Consider the following 22,728-nt stretch of genomic DNA (forward strand, 5'->3'; position numbering starts at 1 on the left):
TGAGGAAATATGTAGTCCGCCATTTTGTAGCGAACATTTTGTACGGGACATTTTTTTAATTTAGTTTTTTTTTTCAAAAATCCGCAATTACAATTCTTTCAGTACTTGTAGCCATTGTAGCCATGGAAAAATATTTCGGTAAATGAACGGGTCTTTCATTAAGGGATTTTCAACTTTTTTTTTAAATAAAACACAGGTTCTACGAGACATTGAATCAAAATTTATTCCGGTTGTAGTTTAACTATTACATTTTAAGAATGAAATTCGCCCAATTCTTGAGAACGCCGTCCAATTGACTGATTTGGGTAATTTCGGAGGGATTCACAAAAGTAGAATCAAATTTGGCCACTAAACTATAAACAACCCTGCAGGCTGGGACGGTTATTACGTGCGAATATTGGAGTAAGCACTCTTCCAGTTGCAGTCTTCTTCTTCTTCTTAAATAGCACTAACGTTCCTAGAGCAACTTCGCCGTCTCAACGTAGTATTACTTGCGTCATTTTTATTAGTACTTAGTTGAGATTTCTGTGCCAAAAAACACGCCTTGAATGTATTCTGAGTGGCAAGCACTAAATCTAGACGCGTGATCATAGTGCAAGTCGGAGGAAGTTTCTTTGTCGAAAAATTCACCCGACCAGAACGGGAATCGAACCCGAACTCCCGGTATGTTAGGAGCAACCATCGACTCCGAATACTTCACCATGATGAAAATGTTGATTTTGACTAACGTTTTGACATTGACAGATCATTATGATATTTTAAAGGTTCGCTAACACGAAGACACAAAATTGTCAAGTCGCTAATGGATGACCCTTTATAAACGCCCATGGCTCGACCCCATATACTTATAGAAGCAAATTTATGCCATTTGATGCTTTATCCATTATTTCGTATTGTTTGACTTTGATAATCGTTCAAATGATAAATTGCTCCTGTTATCCGCATAGATAGTTTTTCTCTGAATGACTTCAGTGCTCAATTTGAAATATGCAATTGTTCATCTTAGCTTCTTTGGGCCTCAACTAATACAAAAATGATTTTACTCACCGCCTCTTATCCATCTCTGTGTCGGTGTGGAAGTAGTAATGACGAAGGGTCAGTTCCGGTGGGACAATCTCGAAGGCGTATTTCTTACCCCCGGCAGAGGATGGTTGTATGCGATATCCTTGCAGACATGCCATTCCTGTAGAACGATTAGCAATTGCACAACAAAAAATAATATTTGTCTTCTTGAAATTACAAGAGCCACTTACCGAAAGCACTCTTGCTGCTTGCTTCGTGGTAGAAGTAAAGGACGGCATCCTTCAGCACGCAGTACCGCTTGGTCCACGAACGCCACTTGCTCCCCAGTTTTGTCAGCGGACCAACGCAGTCCGGTTTGGGTACACAACTCGCCGGAATCCGTAGATTTCGAGCGCTGTATTGAGAAATTATTGGTTGGAAACATACTCAATTTCGGATCACTGTCAATCGAATCTTTTACCTATTATCCAGCCAGGGATCACCCTGCTGCGCCGCATGACTGATTACGGCAATCCATCGGCTGGCAGCTTCGTCGTTATCCCCTGCTAGTTGCACTTTGGTGTTCTCCCCGGTGTCTATGGTGAATGAAAATGGACGACCTCCAACCTCCGCCGATAACCGTTCCACCTTGTGATTCGTTAAAATGACAACCCCGATTGGATGAATATCCTGCCACAATTCGACAAAAGGTTAATTCAATCATCTCAAACCATTATCGATGACCTACCAACTCAGATTTGAAATAGTACAGACAGTGATCTGGTCGCAGCGAAAACCATCTCCGCACCCACTTCTTACTCGAGGAATTAGAGTGACGCCACAGAAAGCCGGCGTAAATTGCCACCACCGGAGTGTTATCTTCCAGCGGTGAATGTACCCCAATAGTTCGAACGATCTGTTGGAACGAAATCATGAAATCACCATCAACGAAAACAAGTAAGACAGTGTGCTGTAATAATACCTTAAGCTCTAAGGTATCACTGCCGGCGTGGGCAACTTTGACCACTTCCGAGTGGCTCTTATCGATCACCGAAATCCCGTTGACGGAAAGTACGATATCTCCAACTTCTAGTCCGGAGGTTTCCGCCGGAGTGTCAGGTTCGATAGCCGAGACCACCACCGGTCGGGACCCGTGGATACGGAAGCCAAATTCACCCGATTTCCGGCTAACCACCACTATTTTGTCTGGTTCTGAAGAAGAAATGATCTTCATGAGTTAGGAACGAAATCAACAAACCGGTTTCACCATACCGAAGTTGGTAGTATTCTGCCGCCGGTAGAGCTCCACACAGGACCTGCGATGCACCAGCCGATGACTGATCGCTTGGTACCGCTTGTAGAAATCTTTCTCGGAATCCGTTGATCCCCGGCGCTCGGCTACGGTTCGCGTAGGTCGTTCGAAGCTCCCATCGCTGGACAAATCGTACCGCCGAAATGCGTCCCGGTCGGCGATACAAATCCACGTTCCGGCTCGGTAGTTACCCCGGTAGATACCCTGCTCCGGTTCGGCTTGGTGTTCACCGTACGGAGCTACAGGCGCGACACAAGGTGAAGATCCTGCGGATCGTAGATTACTCTGCTCACTGTCGTCCTTTCCTCGTTCCTCGCTCTAAATTAAGAATAATAACAGAAATAAACACAGTTCTTTTTGATCACCAGAAATTTGACTGGGTGTTGACTCACTTTCGCCCGGTACTCCTGCCTTGACTTGAAGTGGCGCCGGTCGGCGTGTCGATCTTCGGAGCGAAATCGCTTGTCCATCTTCTTGTACAGCCGGTGGGTCGTCTTGGTGCACTGCGGTGAGTCGGCGAACCCTTCCGGGGGCTGGACGATATCCGGCCGATCAGCGTCCGTCGAGTCAAGCGAAAGCGTAGCTAGGGATCCCTCCAGTTCGCCAGGGATGCTGATAGCCTCAACCTCCTTACCACAGTGATGGCAGTGGACCTTTGGAAAGTGTTCATTTTAATTCTTACAAAAAATACAGTCTCAACGCTGTCGGTAAACATACTTGCTGCTCGCATTGGGAGAGGGCGTCCGCTTCGCTGTAGAACACCGAGTCCGATCCGGGCGAAACCGACCGAAGTGATTCCGTCGAGATGGCCTTCAGTCGTTGTTCGGGTGATATTTTTTGCTTCTTGGGTGATTCCTGATTCGGTGGGCTTTTGATTTGCGAGTAATACTGGACTGGACTCAGTTTAGGTATTGGAGTCGGAGTATGAATCGCAGGTTTTTCAGGGCTTTTAATAAGAGGTGTTTTGCTTCGTCGCATCGGTGTGCTGGTGACATCATCGCTGGTGGCAGTTCGAGTTCGTGGTGACTTCCGAGTCTTGGGTCGGAATCGTTTCTGCTTGCTGCTTGGGCTCGCCCCATCCAGAACATTCAACGCACTCTTGTCCTCCGGGGAGAGCTTCTTGAATCCGGGACTTGGCTGTCGCAGCATCGGTGTTGTGTAAGTTTTGAGTGAATCTTTGTCGAACTCCAGCTTGAAGGCGCTCTTTTTCCTGCGTCGTTCCTCTTCGTTCCAATCGCGTCCCTTCCGCGCAGGTCTGGTCAGCGTTCCTCGAATGTCCTTCTCGTCGTGGGATGACGAGTAACGTTTCTCGCTCCTCTCGTCATCCGAAATGGACTCGGGCTTTATTTTCACCTTGGCTGGCAGTGGCTTTGGCACAACTGTGCGCGATGGTGAACTCCTTCGCGTCTTGGTGGCCATATTGTAGCTTCCGCTCGAGCTGCTGCTGAGCGAATGGGCTGGCGATGGTTTCGGCAGTGGGGGAATTTGTGGCGTGGCCGTGTTCTCCTCGACCGGTGGAGTATCCTCACAGATGGCATCGACGCGGGCCAGACTGTACAACGAGGAGGCACTCTCGAAGGATGATCCTTCCTGCACGGCGTTTGCTGGATTCACAATAAATGGGGGAGGTTAGCGGTGGCGTGGAGTTGGGTGCGCTTGGGACATGACCATTGCACAAGTATTTTTGGCTTTTGGCTCAAATCATGAATTTAACTCAACACTAACTAATCGTACATTAACTAACAAGCTGCTTCATAACAAGGTGGAAGAGGTGTATTATTCTAAGGGAGGGTTTTCGCTATCAACGCAACGAAGTGAATGGAGAGCCCAGAGATAAACCAATTGGAATTTAATCGAACATTAATTTTCAATCTTCGTCACATTCGGTCACACCCCCCGGAGGGGAGAATGCTTTAATGTTGCGCACACAATGTTAAGCCAATTATTATTCGATCGCCAACGAGCGATATTTTGTATCTTGGCGTTGGTTGCGGTTGGTGCCAGTCCCCATTGACCAAGAGTGAGTGCTCGGAAGTATGCAAATGGCACTTTCAAGCTGGGTGAGGGTGAGGTCAGGTTGGTCAGATCCAGCCAATTGAAGGGGGGGGTTTGGGTTTATTTATAGTACTCAATTAGCTCTATTGTATGCGCGCGTGTGAATGCCAACAGACCGTGCCTGAATCGAACCGATAATAACACTAGCGATGGTAACTCTAGGAATAATACGGTGCGCAATGAATTTCCGACCGTGTGTTTGGGGAATAGCAGCTAGCAGGAATTATGGGGAAAGTGTGTTGGTTTGTGTGTGTGTGTGTGGGAGGAAGGGGAGAGTGGGGTGTGTCAACAGATTGGTTGGGGGTTGTGGGTTTCAACAGTTATTAAATTAACACCAATCAATATGTAAATAGCCATCAATTCTCTCGTTTACGTAACATCGATTATAGCGAAAAAAATAAACGATGACAAAAAACGTCAAATTATATAATCAATCGTAATTTAAAGCGAACTGAATAAATGTTCAACAATCTACGCGAGAACATAACATTGAGGGCTCTGGGGGAACAGGGAACTTAATGGCTTTAATGAGTAAAGAGATTAGTTAGGAATATGTGTGATGCGTTTGTGTGTGTGTGTTTTAAAGTTGACAACAACGTAAAAGCAGAGAGACAAAATTGGGGAACAAATGCTTGCTTTGAAGAATGGGCTTCGAACCTGTTACTTGTTTGGTTGTTGGTCTAATGGCGAGGGTGGTTTTAAATATACCTTTGGCTCCAACGGGCGGTGTGGAACCGGTGCGCTTCGAGTTGTCGGTGCAGGTCGCGTAGTCTTCGGTGGTGCTTCCCTCCGAACCGGCTCCTCCATCGCCGAACAGATCCTTCTCTTCGAATCCTTTGAGTTTCGCGTGCTCGAAACGAGCCGATGGGACGGCAGGTGGAATTCGCGAGCCGGATCCGGAGTTCACCGTTGATGAAAGCGCTGGCAGTGGATGGGTTGGCGTTGAGCTGGATAGTTTCGGTGGTGGCATAGCTGGGGTCACTGGAAGTGGTGGCACTGTCGGGGCGCTTATTGGCGACTGGTCCTTCAAAGTAGGCACGTTACGTTCGTTAGTGTCGGGAGAGCTGAGAAGAGACAGTGAAAGATGCTGATTTTTTATTCAAATCTTCAGATTCTTGGATTCTTAATTGCTTGGATGACGGTTCTATTTTTTTCTTCCGAAAAAAGTATAATATGATAAGATTGTTGGCATTTGATAGTTCAGTAAGTATCTTTTTTTTTAATATGTTTTGTTATATCAATTGTCAAACAATTTGGCTTTAATTGTGAATATAGAGAAATAAAGTTTAAAACATGGTCGGAATTAGGTCAGACTGGACCATGTGCCATGATTCGAGAAAAACGAACATGAAGTTTAGTGTTCTGCAATTTTCATTTTTTGTGTGCAATATTTACCACAAATTTAGCTACTCTCTGACAATACTTTGTCTTCTCATAATTGTGAAAAACATTAAGTATTTGGCTTACTTGGCTTTCTATTAGTTACAGTTCGGCTGAAAAGTTTATAAGGCAAAATAGTAAAACAATTTTTTTTTGCAAAATTTAAATTTATTATTCAACATAATTGTCTTCGAGGGCGATACAGCGGTTTTTCCAAAATAGGCCTCAGTTTCGGTAATCACTCCATCATCGGTCTTAAATTTCTTGCCAGCGAGCATTCTCTTCAGGTCTGCGAACAGAAAATAGTCGCTGTGGGCGAAATCTGGAGGATACGGTGGACGCGGAAGCAATTCGAAGTAATTTTGCCATATTCATGTAATTTTGCCATCGTTTTCATTGATTTGTGATTTTTCAATTTTTTTCACAATAGACGAATTTCAACTCGTCTTAGTAGTTGGCAGCATGAGTTGTGGGTGTAAAGACATAGGTCATTTAAGCAACTTTGCATACTTGAACTATTCGAAATAGAATTAAACTACTTTTTGGAAAAAGCCAATTTGTTTTTCCTATTTTTTACGAAAATTTATAACTTAAAAATTATTTTTTTTTTTATTTAAATCGTTTATTTTTACAGGCTCAGTTACATAGGTTTAAATGAGCCGAACTCCTTACTGTATTGTTACTAGTATATAAACATTTTTCCTTAATTCTAATGTTAATAATATAGGAAACCGATTACTCGCGGTCGACTCGAGTTTAGAAGGGTGACATATTTTCTTCAGGAAAAGGAGGGGATATGAGGATATATTGACAATGATCACACTCACACTCTCAATCACACTCTCAATCACACTCATCACGCTCAATTCTTAAACCTATCTTATATCTAATATGTTTTTACATTTCATCTTATTCTTAAGAAGGGATCCGATCTCTCACAAAGGAAAAGGAAAAGGAAAAACTAAGGGTGTAAGGACAATCACACACGAAGATCGATAGCTTTAAGGAATACATATATTTGGGACATGTAATCAAGGTCTAACCGAGCCAACACGTCTCTCACCGGCACATTGGGCTGTCTTCCTCGGGCCCGAAGGGTGACTACTAAATTCGATCTGGCGACAAGATACAGCTCGCACGACCAAACAACGTGCTCGATGTCGTGGTAACCTTGGCCACAAACACAAAGATTGTTGTCGGCAAGATTAATACGAAAGAGTAGCGCATCTAACGAACAGTGATTGGACATGAGTCGGGAGAAGGTGCGAATAAAGTCCCGACTCAAGTCCAGACTTTTGAACCATGGTTTGAGGCTAACCTTAGGGATAATCGAGTGGAGCCACCGGCCCAATTCATCTTCGTTCCATTTGCGTTGCCAGTTAACTATGGTATTTTTGCGGACTAAAGAATAAAATTCATTGAAGGCGATTTGACGCTGATAAATATCGCCTTCAATTGCACCTACCTTTGCTAATGAGTCAGCCCTCTCATTACCCGGAATTGAGCAATGTGAAGGGACCCAGACAAAGGTAATGACATAACAGCGTCTGGATAAAGCACTCAAAATTTCTCGTATTCTCTCAAGGAAGTACGGCGAGTGCTTTTCCGGCCTCACTGAACGGATAGCTTCGACAGAGCTAAGACTATCCGTTACAATGTAATAGTGTTCAACAGGTCGTGAGGCGACGCTGTCCAGCGCCCAGTGTATCGCTGCCAATTCAGCAATATACACTGAGCAAGGATTCTGAAGACTGTGTGAGGTGCTAAAAAATTCGTTGAACACTCCAAATCCTGTGGACTCATTCATAGAGGACCCATCAGTAAAGTACATATTATCACAATTGATATCCCCATACTTTGCATCGAAGATCGTTGGAACGATCCTGGATCGAAGATAGTCTGATGTTCCATGGATATCCTGCTTCATGGACAGATCAAAATGCACAGAGGAATTGATGTAGTCAGGAAAACAAACACGGTTGGGAATATACGAAGAAGGATTAACCTGCATGGAGACGAATTCATGATATGAGCTCATGAATCCAGAATGAAAATTTAGCTCGATAAGCTGCTCAAAATTTTCGATCTCCAATGGGTTCATAACCTTACACCGGATGAGGAACCGAAGACATAATAAATTGAAGCGATCTTTTAGTGGGAGTAGGCCTGCCAAAACCTCGAGACTCATGGTATGCGTTGAGGGCATACATCCCAACGCAATACGGAGACAAAGATACTGAATTCGCTCGAGTTTAATGAGATGTGTTTTGGCAGCTGATTGAAAACAGAAACTGCCATACTCCATCACTGAGAGAATAGTTGTTCGATACAACATTATAAGATCTTCGGGATGGGCTCCCCACCAGGTGCCGGTAATTGTACGGAGAAAGTTTATTCTTTGTTGACATTTTTTACTCAGATACCTAATATGGGCCCCCAAGTACATTTAGAGTCGAACCAGACCCCAAGATACTTGAATGACATAGCATGAGTGATCGGTTTACCCAAAAGTTGAAGCTTTGGTTTTGCTGGTTTATGCTTCCTAGAAAAAACCACCATCTCTGTTTTCTCCGTGGAGAATTCGATCCCTAGCCCAATGGCCCAGGTTGAAAAATTGTTCAAAGTATCTTGTAAGGATTCTTGCAGGTCGGATTCGTTTGATCCTACGACAGACACCACTCCATCATCTGCAAGTTGTCTTAGGCTGCAATTTTGTGTAAGGCAATTGTCAATGTCGCTTACGTAGAAGTTGTACAAAAGGGGGCTTAAACATGAGCCCTGGGGGAGTCCCATGTAAGAGACCCGACTTACTGCCGAACCTCCGTGAGAAAAGTTCAAATGTTTCTCACAAAGCAAGTTATATAACATATTATTCAATATATATTCCCTTTGATCAAGTTTTTAAATTGATTTTCAAGGTCCAAATACGTTTGAAAATTCTCAATGGTTCCACGTTTCCGAAAAGCTTTAAATGCATTCGATTTATCTCCATAAAGCTTGGAACACTGGCCATCCCACCATGGATTGGGAGGCCTTCGACGAATAGTGGAACCTGGGATGGGTTTCGTTTGAGCGCGAACCGCGCTGTCATAGATCAAACGAGAAATGAAGTTATACTCCTCCAATGGAGGCAAACCATTTCTGGAATTGATGGCTAGAGCAATCGCGTCCGCATATTTTTTCCAGTCAATGTGTCTTGTGAGGTCGTATGCCATGTTTATTGATTCAGAAGAGTTCAACCCATTGGTGATAGAAATTTTGATTGGCAAGTGATCACTACCGTTGGGATCCTGGATTACATTCCACTTGCAATCTAACGATAGTGAATTCGAGTAAAGCGAGAGGTCAAGAGCACTTGGGTTAGCAGGAGGTTTAGGTACACGTGTTGTTTCCCCAGTGTTCAAAACGGTCATATTGAAGCTGTTACAAAGGTCATATATCAACAATGAACGATTATCGTCGTACGGTTCCCCCCAGGCAGTTCCGTGAGAGTTGAAGTCTCCCAAGATTAATCGCGGCTCAGGAAGGAGTGAGCACATGTCAACAAGTTGTTTGCGGCTAACCGCAGCTCTCGGAGGCCAATACAAGCTGACTATACAGAGGTCTTTGCCTCTGATGTTTGCATGACAAGCAACAGCTTCGATCACTCCAATAGGTGGAAGGTCAATTCGAAAAAATGAGTGACACTTATTGATCCCCAATAGTACCCCTCCGTATCTGTCATCGCGGTCCAAGCGTATTATATTAATACGCGTGGAAAGAGAGATCATTTTGAGAAGAAAGCCAGGTTTCGGATAGAGCAAAAACATCACAATTGAGTTTATGAATTAGAAATTTGAATGTATCCAATTTAGGGATAAGACTACGACAATTCCACTGTAAAACAGTGATATCTCCGACCTCTCTATTTAAATTAGACATCAAGAGAGATAATCATTGCAAGGAGGGGCCATGTTTGCATCAATTGCTGCAAAATTGTCTTTAGTACTGGAAGCATTGCGGTGACAATGGTTCTGATGGAGTCGGAAACATTAAAACACGTGAAGATTTGATCCACAAGGTCAGACAACTTTATAAATCCCGATTGGGAAGTTGAACTTGACGGAAAAATAGGGACAGTTGGGGTTTTTGATGTCCCCTCGAGTGCTGGGTCGTTCGAAGGTGAACTATTACCACGGAGGCCAGGAGGGACCTGAATTTGCTTATCCGCTGCACTCGATTTTTTGGGCAAGCTAACAGGGGGTATCACCGGAGGGACATGTCCTTGAACTTTGGGAGTGGTCACATTTTTGCGCCGGGGATTCCCTTGAGAAATAAACGGCGTGCCCCCGTTAGCTGTATCCGCTTACATTTCGTCAACTGGCAACGTAGCGAAGACATTGTGTGTATTGATTGGTTGTTGTTCTTGAGCCAGTGGAGAAGCGCCCTTCAAAATTTCTGCGAAAGTGCGTTTAGAGCGTTCCCTCAAAGAGCGCTTCTGTTTCTCCCAGCGAGCCTTGTATGTTTCACAAGCTGAGAGCACGTGTGGGAATCCCCCGCAATATGGACACTTATGCTCAGTCGCACTGCAGGATTTCCCCTCATGTTGTTCTCCGCAAGTGGCACATCGTTCTTTATTGGCACAATAAGCAGCCGTGTGACCAACTGACTTGCACTTTAGACAAGTCATTGGCTTTGGAATAAAAAGTCGCACGGCTAACCTCAATTTATCTACCATCACGTAGTCAGGAAGAGCTGAACCAGCGAAGGTGACTCGAAACGAGTTGGACGGCGTAAATTTCTTTTCTTCTCCTTCATGGGAGACTGTTCCGAGCTGGCGGCAACCCAAGATCTTAACAGTCGTCGAGGGCAGTTTTTTAAAACGGCCGGTACCTTCACTCGTAATGTATTCGCACGTCAAGCCCGTTTCGGTTATCACACCCTCAATTTCAACTATGTGAGAGGGAATGTAGATTCACGGGGAATTCACGACAACTCGCAATTTGTTTGGTCTAACCTTCGAAATTTCCGAAACGGAGGTATACCTTGCCAGATCTTTCGCGATCTGCATGACTCTCAACGCCTTTCCATTTGGCTTAGGCCTGAAGAAAACAACCCAGGGACCAGTTCCGGGCGCATTTTCTGGATAGACCTTTACACGGGGAGTGGGAATAACAGGGGGGGAAGGCGAGGACGGGGATTGAGAGTGGGAAGACGAAGGTTGAGAAGGAGCGGGAAGAACAGAGGGAGAAGACGAGGTTGAAGGTAGAGTGGGATTGTTAAGGGCAGATGGGAGATTTGCTAGTTTTTTGGAGGGAGGCTTGGTAGGGTTAGCTGACTCGTCCCCAGAAGAAGTATCTTCCGTATTTGGTACGCGTTTGAGTGACTTTTTTTATCACTTAGGAGGGAACTAGAGTCAGAGACCTCCATATCCGAAGGTCCCCCACCCTCTGCCATTTTAAAATTGGCACTTATATTCTAAGTATTTTTTTTAAAATAATATTTCACAATAATAATAATTCACAAAAACAAACAAAAAAAAAACTTATAATTAATAAATATTTTCTCCCACTATATTCAATCTTATTCACCTATGAACGCACTCCAGTGCAGATGAACGAGAGCGTGCTGAAAGCTCGTTGGTGGTGGGAATGTGCCTACGACACCACTACACACAGTCGTCGGTGAAAGCTTACCCGCACTGTCACTGTTGGCACGATGACTCGGCGAAATCTCCAATGTCGGCGAAGCAGCGACAAAACAAAAACCAATGCTTGGCTTTCCGAGGATGAAAGCCTCTATCCACTTGCAGGCAGGGCACTTCACTCACTATCCAGATAGCGAAATGAACTCTTCAGCGGCAAAAAAAACAACAATCACGCGGTAACCGATAACGGAACTTGGACGCGACTCTCCTTCGTCTGGTTACTTCGGGCAATCGGCGAAGAATGAACTTAAAAACTATGATGCCTACAAAATTCTTGTCAAAGGATGAAATGTAGGAAATTGTAGGAAATTTTCACAAAAAAAATACCATCAATTTTTTGGAAAAAAAATTGCTGAGAAAAAAGTTATTTAAAAAATTAAAATTTATTTTTCTTAAAAACATATTTTTTTAAAATTCCCAAAAATATATACAGGTCGGACTCCATTATATATAGTCGACCATTTTTTTTCAACAATTATTTTCAAATCCTAACATAATCGAATCTCAAGAGAACAATTTTTTCATTAACGTAAGAATGTCAAACATTGATAGAAAAATAGTTTTTTTATTATTCGATTATGTATTGGATTCGAAAATTAACGTTGAAAGTGAAATTGCGATTATATATAATCGAGTCCGACCTGTATTGGGTTGGGGAAAAAGAAATGTCGTATATTGTCAATATATGGCAACACTTAAACATATCTTGTGTTGTACTTATCGCATCGGGTCATACTATACGGCTATTTAAAGACGATAATCTGTGCTACATGTGTCGTTTTGACAGTGCTGTGATTGTCCTTTGCAGTCTCAAGTTATAGCGCGTCAAAGATGGAGTCCACCAAGCAAGAAATTCGCCATATTTTACGTTTTTACTACCTGCGAGGTAAAACTGCAACGAAGGCGGCCGAAAAAATTCGTGTAGTTTATGGACCCGATACTGTAACGATTCGCACAGCACAGCGTTGGTTTGATCGATTTCGTTCTGGTGTAGTGGCTGTCGAAGATACACACTCGATATTTGTGTGATCGAGTTGAAAGAGGAAGTGATTTCCATAGATATAACACTAGAAACGCGAATGAATTAAGAACACCTAATTTCTTGTCATGTGCTTCACAAAATTCGTTGTACTTCAAAGGAATAAATGTTTTCAATTCGATGCCAAGACATATCAAATGCGCAACAACACTTACAGAATTTAAGAGGCACTGTATTTCACACGTGAAAACTGTGTTTTATTAACAGTCGAACGATTTTTTTTATTTTATGACGAAGATTTTTATTGACAAATTTTTATACGAACGGGTAATTATAGTGGACAATTTTTGGTAGTTTGTTTTCAATGTTTTCGATTAACCTGACGAAGTTTTTTGAACGGATTATATTATGTAGACTATCTAAATTTTTTTGAATTATCTTTTTTTTTTTAATTTGTATTGATCTCTATTATGTCTGTCATGATCTGGTGATGATGGACTATTTTTATTTTTATTTTGTTGTTTTTATAGTTGTATGAGTTGAAAAAAAAATAAAAGTAGTCTACAAAAGTTTGAGCGTCGCGCGCGTGCCACAGATATAAAGGATATTAAATTGAAAGATTTTTAAGTGCCGGTCTAGGAAATTTTCGTAAAGGAAATTTTCTCGATTTCTCTGAATGAGGATATTCATTGTCAATCCAAAACAAGGCTGGCGGTTGGACTTGTGCTCTGGTGGTCCCTTTGGCTGCAAGGGCCTCGTCGGGACCGTATTGGCTCTGTGGCGGACATGACTGAGCATTGGCTTGTCTTTGGCAATTGCAATTTTTTGAACTTATATCTGTGAATAAAATCAGTGCGTTTTTTTTTGGTTTGCTAAACTGATTTCAATGTTGAGAAAAAATAAATGAATTATTTTTTAGATAACTCGTCTTGCTCAAATCTCTGTAGGGGAAGGAGGCGGGACCATGATCATCATCATCATCTTCATCAGTAGACCGGCATGTGAGCACTCGCTCGATTGGCCAGGAACTGAGTATAGACCATAAAACCGTTTGGAACCATTTGCAGAAGATTGGATTCCAAAAAAAGCTGGATGTATGGGTGCCACACGAGTTGACGCAAAAAAAAATCTTTTAGACCGAATCAACGCCTGCGATGCACTGCTGGAACGGAACGAACTCGACCCATTTTTGAAGAAGATGGTGACTGGTGATGAAAAGTGGATCACGTATGACAACCTAGAGCGAAAAAAGTCGTGGTCGAAGCGCGATGAGCCGGCCCAAACCATCGCCAAGCCCGGATTGACGGCCAGGAAGGTTTTGCTGTGTGTTTGGTGGGATTGGAAGGCAATCATCCACTATGAGCTGCTCAACTATGGCCAGACCCTCAACTCGGTTCTCTACTGTGAGCAGCTTTACCGTTTGAAGCAGGCGATTGACCAGAAGTGACCAATATGAATGGTGTTGTTTTCCACCAGGACAACGCTCGGCCTCACACATCTTTGATGACCCGCCAGAAGCTACGGGAGCTCGGATGGGATGTCCTATTGCAACTTTTTCATATTTTCTTTGAAAAAAATTCAATTTATCCTAATATTGTTTAAAATCAAGATAGCGATATAATGTATTCGACAAAGTTTTAGATCTTGTTAAAATATAAACTTTTGTCGAAGACATCAGCTTTCTATCTTTTATAGTTTTTGGAATATTTTATATTCCAAAAACTATTTAAATAGAATTTACACACAAAAATGTTACGAGTAAAACTTTTTTTTTTTCAGGGGGCTTGAAAAAAAAATGTTTTACTCGTAACATTTTTGTGTGTAAATTCTAACGTTTGACATGTTCTTGACATGTTTTTCCACGTGAATGTGCCCATCGTCCGATGTATGGACAACTTGTTGCTATTTATATCTGTTTGTTTTCAGAATTTCAAAAGCTTATGTTTTCGAGAAAAATGAATTTTAATTTTCAAAATATTTTTTTTCAATGAAATTTTATTCCAAAAATTTTTTTGGTAATTTTTAATGAAAACCAAAATAATTTTCTACATTCCATTCTTTGACTAAAATTTTGTAGATCTGATAGATTTTTTTGTAGGTTTCTTTTTAAATTTTGAGTTTTTCAACTTTTTTTTTCGAAAAATCTTAATTTAAAAACAATAAGATCAACAAAAAGCTGTCTTCGACAAAAGTTCATATTTTAATAATATCTAAAATTTTGTCGAATACACTATATCGCTATCTTGACTTTTAACAAAATTAGGATTGGTTGTTTTTTTTCAAAGAGTACCCGCAAACTGGGGGCGCTATACTGGGGTGTAAGTTCAATGTTTCGATAACGAAAGCGTTACGTCCGAGAACGAGATTTTGAGCGTTTGTAGCTCCTAAACAATTGAACGGAGTGGGATGATAAACACATCATTCGGAAGATAAAATGTCTACGCGTTATATGCTTGTTACTTTTTGATCCAAAAACTCGTTTCAATAGCCATAAAATTGCTTTCAAAACAGGCTATTGAAATCCCACCAATCGGTATATAAGCGAGTGCCGCTCGGAAATCCACTCGGTTATGAATGCGCAACGAATGAGTTACGATTGCTGGAATGGATGGATGTTTTCCTAACACAGACTTCAAAACCATGAAGCCAGGGGAAATCGGCATTGCAAAATAGATGCAAGCAGCGGGTACTTTTGTACTCGTTTGCGTTTCTGGAAATCGTAATGTTTCCCTAACACAGACTTCAAAATCATGGAGTCGACATTGCAAAATTGATGCGAAAGCGGGTACAAATGCAACGCTTTGGCTCGATTATTCAAGACTGCATTAGAAGATATCACTTCATGCCGTCAGCTCACTGAACTTCTACGCATACCGTTTGATGATTAGGCAAAATGTTGATATCTATTTGCTGCGATAATTACCGCTCTGAATCATATTTCGGACACTTTGTAATAATATCTTGAAATGCTTAATGCCCTGATGATATAACTGTGAAATTAATATCACAATTGATTCTTTAGATTATCCCCTTGGTTTCACCATCATTTCATATTAGATTTACTTTTAATTTATAACATAGCAGGCAAAAATCTAACAGCACTACTCATTATTGTTAGGTTTTGACGTTCGCTTAGCGTGAGCAGGTATAATATAACCATAACCGTTTATTAATAGTTCAATTTCTCTCGTGTTTCATTCCTGATCATCATCGTTATCAGTTAACTGTTATTGCTTGGTAAGTGTTTCACAGTTGATTATAAAACATGATGAAGTATATTGTAATTTTTTTTCAAAAAATTATAAAATGAAATGTCCGAAATTTGATTAGAATTTTTTTCCTACGATTCATATTTCGGACAAATAAAATTGGTAATACCGTTCTGAATCATATTTCGGACGCTTAAGGCATATGATGCAGAAAACTGATCTAAACTTTATGCACAGGTATTACTTGGTTGATATTTTCAATAAATTAGTTCAATATGCTTTCAAGCTTTCTACGTTGGTACCTATTTGATTGAAAACATAAAAAAAAATCATGGAATAAAATGCTTTTCAAATGGAGCGAATAAGAATCAAACTTCGGACACTAAATCAAATTTCGGACACTTTATTTTGTAATTTTTTGGACGAAAATTACATTACACTTGATTATATTTTATAGTCAACTGCGGAACACGTACCAGGCAATCACAGTAAACTGTTAACGATGATGAGATCTGATGAAATTTAAATATTTATGAACGGGTAAATTCTACGTGTTGTCAGATTTTTGCCGATTATGTTATCATTCAAATGCAGTTCTCATATGAAATGATAGTGAAACCAAGAGAATACTCTAAAGAAGCAATTGGGATATTAATTTTATAGTTATATCATCAGTGCATTGAGCATTTCAAGATATTAGAACAAAGTGTCCGAAATATGATGTTGTCCGAAATATGATTCAGAACGGTACTACAATGTGTGTTTTCAGGTTTATTATGGATGCGAAGCGTAAATACAACAAGGTCAAAGTTGAAGACGCTTTGGATGCCATTGGAGCAGGATCATCTGCTGCAACCCAAAATCCAAAATTCTCAGGAAATCCTCAGAATCAGTGTTGGCCAACATGCAAAGCGGATGTGGGCGGATGGAAGCGGGTGGATGAGAGCGCATTTGAGATATATAAATACATACTAGTAATATTATAACTTATATCAATAAACATCAGGTTAATTAATGGTAATAGAATATATTTCAAAACAGGCTCTACTGCGGTTAAGAGGGGCCCCGGTCAGGAAGGTCGAAAAAATCGATTTTTTTTTGCATTTTTGGGAAGCTTATGCCCTCAGAAATTTTTTCCTAAAATGATTTTTCGATATTCGATTTCGTTGGAATGTTACAGTCAAAAGTATGAGATCACCCTCTAAGATATAGTATTGTTGTACGAATTTTTGAACGCTTTTTTTTCCCGAAACCATGTTTTTTCAGCTGGTGGTATCGATATCTAAGGAAGTAATCGACCGATTTAGCCATTTTGGATTTTTTTCGAATTTTGAAAAACCCCTAGGTAACGCTTTAGGTGTTGTCCTGAAGCTTCAAAATATTCTTAGGAATTTGTTCTGCGACACGCCATTGCTTCAGAACCGATACCACCATGAAGGTACCGATTATTCGTCCACTCAAAAAATGAAGAAAACATCTTCAAATATACCTTAAACAATAACCAAAATACCCGAACACTTCGTTTTTCTCATGTTTGATCATTTTATTGCATTAGTAATTGTACAGAAAAACCACAAGAAACCGTTATGCAAACAGAGTGTCCGAAATTTGAATTCACTCTGTCCGAAATTTGATTTTTTTTTCATAAATAGTGTCCGAAATTTGATTCTTATCCGCCTCAATTGAAAAACATTTTATTCAATAATTGTTGATGTTTTTTATCAAATAGGCACCAAAGTAGAAAGCTTAAAAGTTTATTGAACTAATTTAGTAAAAATATCAACCACATAGTACTTGTGCATAAAGTTTAGATCTGTTTTCTGCATCAAATGCCTTAAGCGTCCGAAATATGATTCAGAACGGTACTACCATAATGCGTGAATTCACTTAAATTGTGATTTGTTTGCAATTGAATACGTAAATAGTTTCATTCATTCACTAGTTTAATCAATAATTTAATCAATACACACAGAAGATAGCTCTGCGCAGCAGCGATATCGTACCCAATGAGGAAAATTCAATGTGGGATTATTACTAATTGAAGAAATACAATTGATTACTAAGCCAACGGCAGTCATACGTCAACCTTGCGGTTATATCATAGGTATAACCCATCCATAGTTTTTTGTAATCGGTACTTTCTCGGTAGGTAAAAAAATGTTGTAAAAACCAAGTTTTAATAATACCTGAAAACACTTGATTGTTTGGAATTTTCTTTTGTTTTTCCAACGTATCATTCTTTGAAAAATAGGAAAGTGGCCACCATATCGATAGAACCGATAAATGTCGAACGGAAAATTCCGTATCGTCACATGGCTGAACGTGTTCGCAACCATTTGGCAGCAGCAGTAGTGAACCAAGAAGTCATCAATAACGGCACTCCATGGAAAAGCCATACAAATTTTCCACCCTTTCCTCCCACAACATTCTTGCTTGCTTGCTGGCTCGCTTACTTACCGGTGTATGAGCGGTTCGATCTTGGAGAGCTTCCTCTGGTCGCTGGCGCGCCGCTTCGAAGGCGACGGCGGCCTTGAGAGACGTCTCAGTGTGGCACTTTTCTGCATCGGCCTCTGCTGCAGGTCCCGCTCTTCCCGTTCGATGCTGGGCGATGGGATGACGGCTATTGAGGGCGTCGGTTTCACGATGCCGGTCGTTATTGTCGGCGTTGCCGTCGTCGTCGTCGTCGTCGTCGTTGTTGGCGCTGTTGCTACTCCTGTTGCTGTTGAAGGGCTGGATGCGATGGGAATCGTCATACAAGTGACAGGAAGCGGGAAGGATTGGGATCCAGGGGTTGTGGGAGTTGTCGTACAAATACTCTGCATCGTCGCAGGTACGACGTTTACTGGCAGCGGCGGAAGAGGCTATAAAAACAAGATTACAGTCAGGAATTAGTGTATGACAAAAACAGTTTTGATTGGCGATGATAAATGACGACAGCTGTGGAATGCTTCTCAGATATGGTTTCGTCCATGCTTCTTCCCAGCAAACACTTCCCGAGATGTCTCAATGTTAATTCAATTGTGTTCGCGACATTGGAAAAGCTAGTTCCCTCCCCTCAGGGGCGATCTGATATATATTTAATTGGCAGAATAAATTATCATAATATCAATATTCGCTCGTCGTAATCGCTTCCCTTCCTTCCAAGGAGTGTTTATTGTGTCGAGTTATTCGAATTTGTCCTTGTAAACTGAAAACCCATAATTCACTACCATCACCACTGCTTGAGGGTTATTTCTGCCAAACGATCCGTTCTCGGATAAATTCTCTTGTTAAACATCGAATGTTATCATGTTTGAAATGCGTGTTACCAAAGATGGAGCAACGGCACACACTTTGGCCGGACAGCGGTGATGACGTGCAAAATAAATTTAACCAGATTCAGGACGCAAGTATTTCCATTATCGGCATCCTTTCTGTCGGTTCGATAAGTGCGTCCTTCCTTCGACCTGGGAACCCCTCGGGCTGGTAAAACATCCGTCGAATTGTCGGTGGAAAATGAAACTGCTGATTGTGTCGTTTTATCACTGGAGAAACGGAAATATGGAGCGAGTGGAAGCGATTTTTGTTTGTTTGTGATGATGTCGAAAGATTGAACAATTTGTAAAAATGTATTATGAAAATATTTGCGGCGGAACACATGGGATGTGATATGTTATTATCCAATCAAAAATGTTGCATGACGAATGGCATCTCAATTCCGGACGAACGATACAGCCCGGAAACACAGCATTGCCGTAAAAATTGTTATTTTTTTCAAACTGAGCAGAAAAGTATCTGTGTTGATAGCTGCTGTTCCCTCAATCATCACAGTTATTTGGATAAAAGTCAGCGAATCGGAAAATGCAATTTGGAGCATTTCAAATATTTGAATATATTCATCAAATTGTGTAATATATAATCAGTTTCAATGAGCTTTTTGACGTAGGACTACGTCTTTCATTTGTATACCGGGGTGTAAAATCAAAGTTTCGAAAACGAAAGCGTTACGCCGGAGATCGAGATTTTGAGCGTTAATAGCTCCTAAACAACTGAACGGACTGCTATGACAAACACTTCATTCGAAAGATAAAATGTCTACGTGTTATATAATTGTTGCTTTTTGATCCAAAAACTTGTTTCAATAGTCTTAAAATTGCTTTCAGAACAAGCTATTGAAATCATCAATCGGTATATAAGCGAGCGCCGCTCGGAAGTCCACTCAGTTATGATTAAACAGCGATTGGAGCATGTTGTCGCTATTGTGGTGGAGCTCTTCGTTTATCATGAAAGCGCGGATGAACGGTGTCACCAAGAGCCTGTTTATACATCTTAGGCCAGAAGAGAATCCATTAGGAGGAGAGTGATGCCACAAACGGTTCCCCGGGAAGAGATCGGAGCAGCCGCCACACACACATACACACGCGGAACTCTTCGTTTGGATGCCATTCAGCATCGAGAAAATTCCGGAAAGATCCAATCGTTACTGAAAAATACATTCATGCGAAAGAGTTCATTTTAATGTTTTCTATCCATGTAACACTGCGACTAAATATTTTTCAATCAAGTGCTATTAACAGGTGGTTATCGAGTTAGCATTAACTACTGGTGGGCTTCGAGTATCAAGGAAAATCAGGAAAGAACTAATCGTTGCTGAAAAATACTCTACCAGTTCCCCTGGGAATTGAAAAATACATTGATGCGAAAGAGTTTAATCTAATGTTTTCCATCCATATAACACTGCAACCATATACATTTGGTTTTGTGGGTTTTCAATCAATCGCAATTAACAGGAAAGCTTCTGAAAAATATTCATTCAGTAGAACATTTTCGTATCCAATATTGTATGCGCGCGCAACGGAAAATGTTTCGCATCGTGAAAATTATATAATTTTCAATCGATTATTGCTCAGTCGTTGAAAGTTTCAAACTCAGAGAGTTCATTCCCCTCTAGTTTGCCTCCTGAATTGCCATCGTAAACCACACTTTCTCTCGATTCAATCACGCACAAAAAGCATACTTAAGCCATATTCTGGTGGTGAAACGTATTCATTTTTCGTGAGGACAACGACGTTAGAGGCGAATGAACTGCAAAGTTTAAAGCCTCTTAAAAACAAAGAAAGAAAGAAAGATGAGGACAACGACAAGACAACATCGTTACTGAACGAACTGAACGTGCTGGACGAGCTGGACGGCGAGGGATCGAGGGATTCATTACCTGGCCTGACCTGACCTGAAATACAAGCAGTTTGTGTGGAACTGTGAGGGAGGGCAGAAAAGCCGATCCATCAGAAGGAGAAGAGAAGACGACCGAGAGAGTACCAACATCGAAAATTGGTTCCACTTGAGGTATCGAAGCAACTGCCACACGCATACACGCGTGCAACTTACGTTCGCTGGTTATCGAGAAGAATCCGTAAAGAAGTGATCGTTGCTGTAAAATAATCTGCCAGTCCACCTTGGACTTGAAAATTACATTCAAGCGAAATAGTTTATTGTAATGTTTTCTATCCATTTAATACTGCGACCAAATACAATTAATTGTGTGTTTTTTCAATCAAGTGCAATCAACAGGTGATTATTGAGTTATCATTAACCACTGGTGGATTTCGAGAAGAATCGAGGAGAATCCGTAAAGATGTCGTTGCTGCAAAATAATCAGCCAGTTCCCCTTGGAATTGAAAATTACATGCAAGCGAACGAATTTATTTTAATGTTTTCTATCCATATAATAATGCGACCAAATACCTTTAGTTCTGTGATTTTTCAATCAAGTGCAATTAGCAGGAAAGCTTCTGAAGATTATTCTTCCCCATCAGTAGGACATTTTCGTATCCAATATTGGATGCATAAAACCTTGTACCTCCAACGTAACGCTCTCGTTTTCGAAGTCCCCCAAGTATTCATTTATTCTTTCATTCAGAATGAATTCAAATTCAACTTCAAATAAATGATCACTAAAATCAACGATAGTCCTACGTCACCATTGCGGTTATATCATAGATATAACCCACTTTCTGTTTTTTCTTTATTTATTTCATCCATACATAACACAGGGGCATCTCGTCAAGGATCAACAAACAATACTCAACAACCAAACAAAATTTCTCTTTTCAGGGTCACCAAATCATTATCAAAGAGTTTAATTCTTCATTTTGGATATATCAACAGATAGCCTAACGGAATCCTACGTCAACTATGCGGTCGTGTTTCAGACACAACGCTTCTGTGACTTTTGATGTGGGACTACGTCTAACCGGAATATATGGAGGGTAAAATGAAAACCTAAACACAGAACATGCAGGAAAAAATGAAAGATTTCGAATGCTTATAGCTCGAACATTTCGTACTGGATAGGAGAGATGTTTGCATCACTTGATAGGGAATATTTCTACGCATCTATCGCAACTAACAAAATGTTGTTTTTCATTAGATAAACAATTGAATAACTGTGAAATATTAGGCGTTATCTAAACGCCCTAACTGCATCGTTTTGATTGGCCCGATTTACGGTTTCCCTAACACAGCCATCAAAACCAAGCAGCCTTGGGGAAATCGGCATTGCAAATACATGAAAGTAGGGGGACTTTTGTTCTCATCGAAAAATGTTCCCTAACACAGACTTTAAAACCAAGCAGCGAAATCGGCATTGCAAGCACACGAAAGAGCCTAGAGGCGAGTGAACTGAAAAGTTTAAACCCTCTTAAAGCCAAAAAGAAGAAAAAGAACACACGAAAGTAGGGGGAGCTTTTGTTCCCACCGAAAAGTGTTCCCTAATAGAGATTTCTAAACCAAGGTGCCTGGAGAAATCGGTATTTCAAATTCATGCAAGTCGGGGGTATTTTTGTTCCGACTGGAATGTGTTTCCCTAACACAGACTTCAAATCCATGAAGCGTGGGGAAATCGACATTGCGAATTCATACAAATCGGGGATATTTTTGTTCCGATTGAAATGTGTTTCCCTAACACAGACTTCAAAACCGTGGTTTCTGGGGAAATCGGCTCTGCAAATAAATGCAAACTGCGAGTATTTTTGTCCTCGCTTGCCTTTGTGCAGAGTGGAATATGTCTGTCCTAACATGATCTTCTAAACTTAGGAACCTGGGAAAATCGTGCAGCCACTAGAAG

General features: G+C 41.1%; 1 protein-coding gene across 11 annotated transcripts in view; it reads right to left on the reverse strand.

The window, feature by feature from the left end:
- Nucleotides 1-22,728, reverse strand: part of LOC129777510 (histone-lysine N-methyltransferase 2D) — a 578,056-nt gene that overhangs the window by 13,363 nt on the left and 541,965 nt on the right. For 9 of the 11 annotated variants that reach the window (XM_055783818.1, XM_055783817.1, XM_055783814.1 and 6 more), the window contains 10 exons: nucleotides 18,081-18,484; nucleotides 5,027-5,433; nucleotides 3,032-3,918; nucleotides 2,707-2,967; nucleotides 2,275-2,632; nucleotides 1,985-2,214; nucleotides 1,751-1,918; nucleotides 1,484-1,692; nucleotides 1,254-1,417; nucleotides 1,048-1,183 (listed from right to left, as the gene is read on the reverse strand). In XM_055783818.1, the coding sequence (XP_055639793.1) occupies nucleotides 1,048-1,183; nucleotides 1,254-1,417; nucleotides 1,484-1,692; nucleotides 1,751-1,918; nucleotides 1,985-2,214; nucleotides 2,275-2,632; nucleotides 2,707-2,967; nucleotides 3,032-3,918; nucleotides 5,027-5,433; nucleotides 18,081-18,484 (3,224 nt within the window). The remainder of the gene's footprint in view (nucleotides 1-1,047; nucleotides 1,184-1,253; nucleotides 1,418-1,483; nucleotides 1,693-1,750; nucleotides 1,919-1,984; nucleotides 2,215-2,274; nucleotides 2,633-2,706; nucleotides 2,968-3,031; nucleotides 3,919-5,026; nucleotides 5,434-18,080; nucleotides 18,485-22,728) is intronic. The other 2 variants (XM_055783812.1, XM_055783813.1) reach the window with 2 other exon arrangements.

This window comes from Toxorhynchites rutilus, chromosome 3 (genome assembly GCF_029784135.1).
Source record: "Toxorhynchites rutilus septentrionalis strain SRP chromosome 3, ASM2978413v1, whole genome shotgun sequence".
NCBI classification, from domain to species: Eukaryota; Metazoa; Arthropoda; class Insecta; order Diptera; family Culicidae; genus Toxorhynchites; species Toxorhynchites rutilus.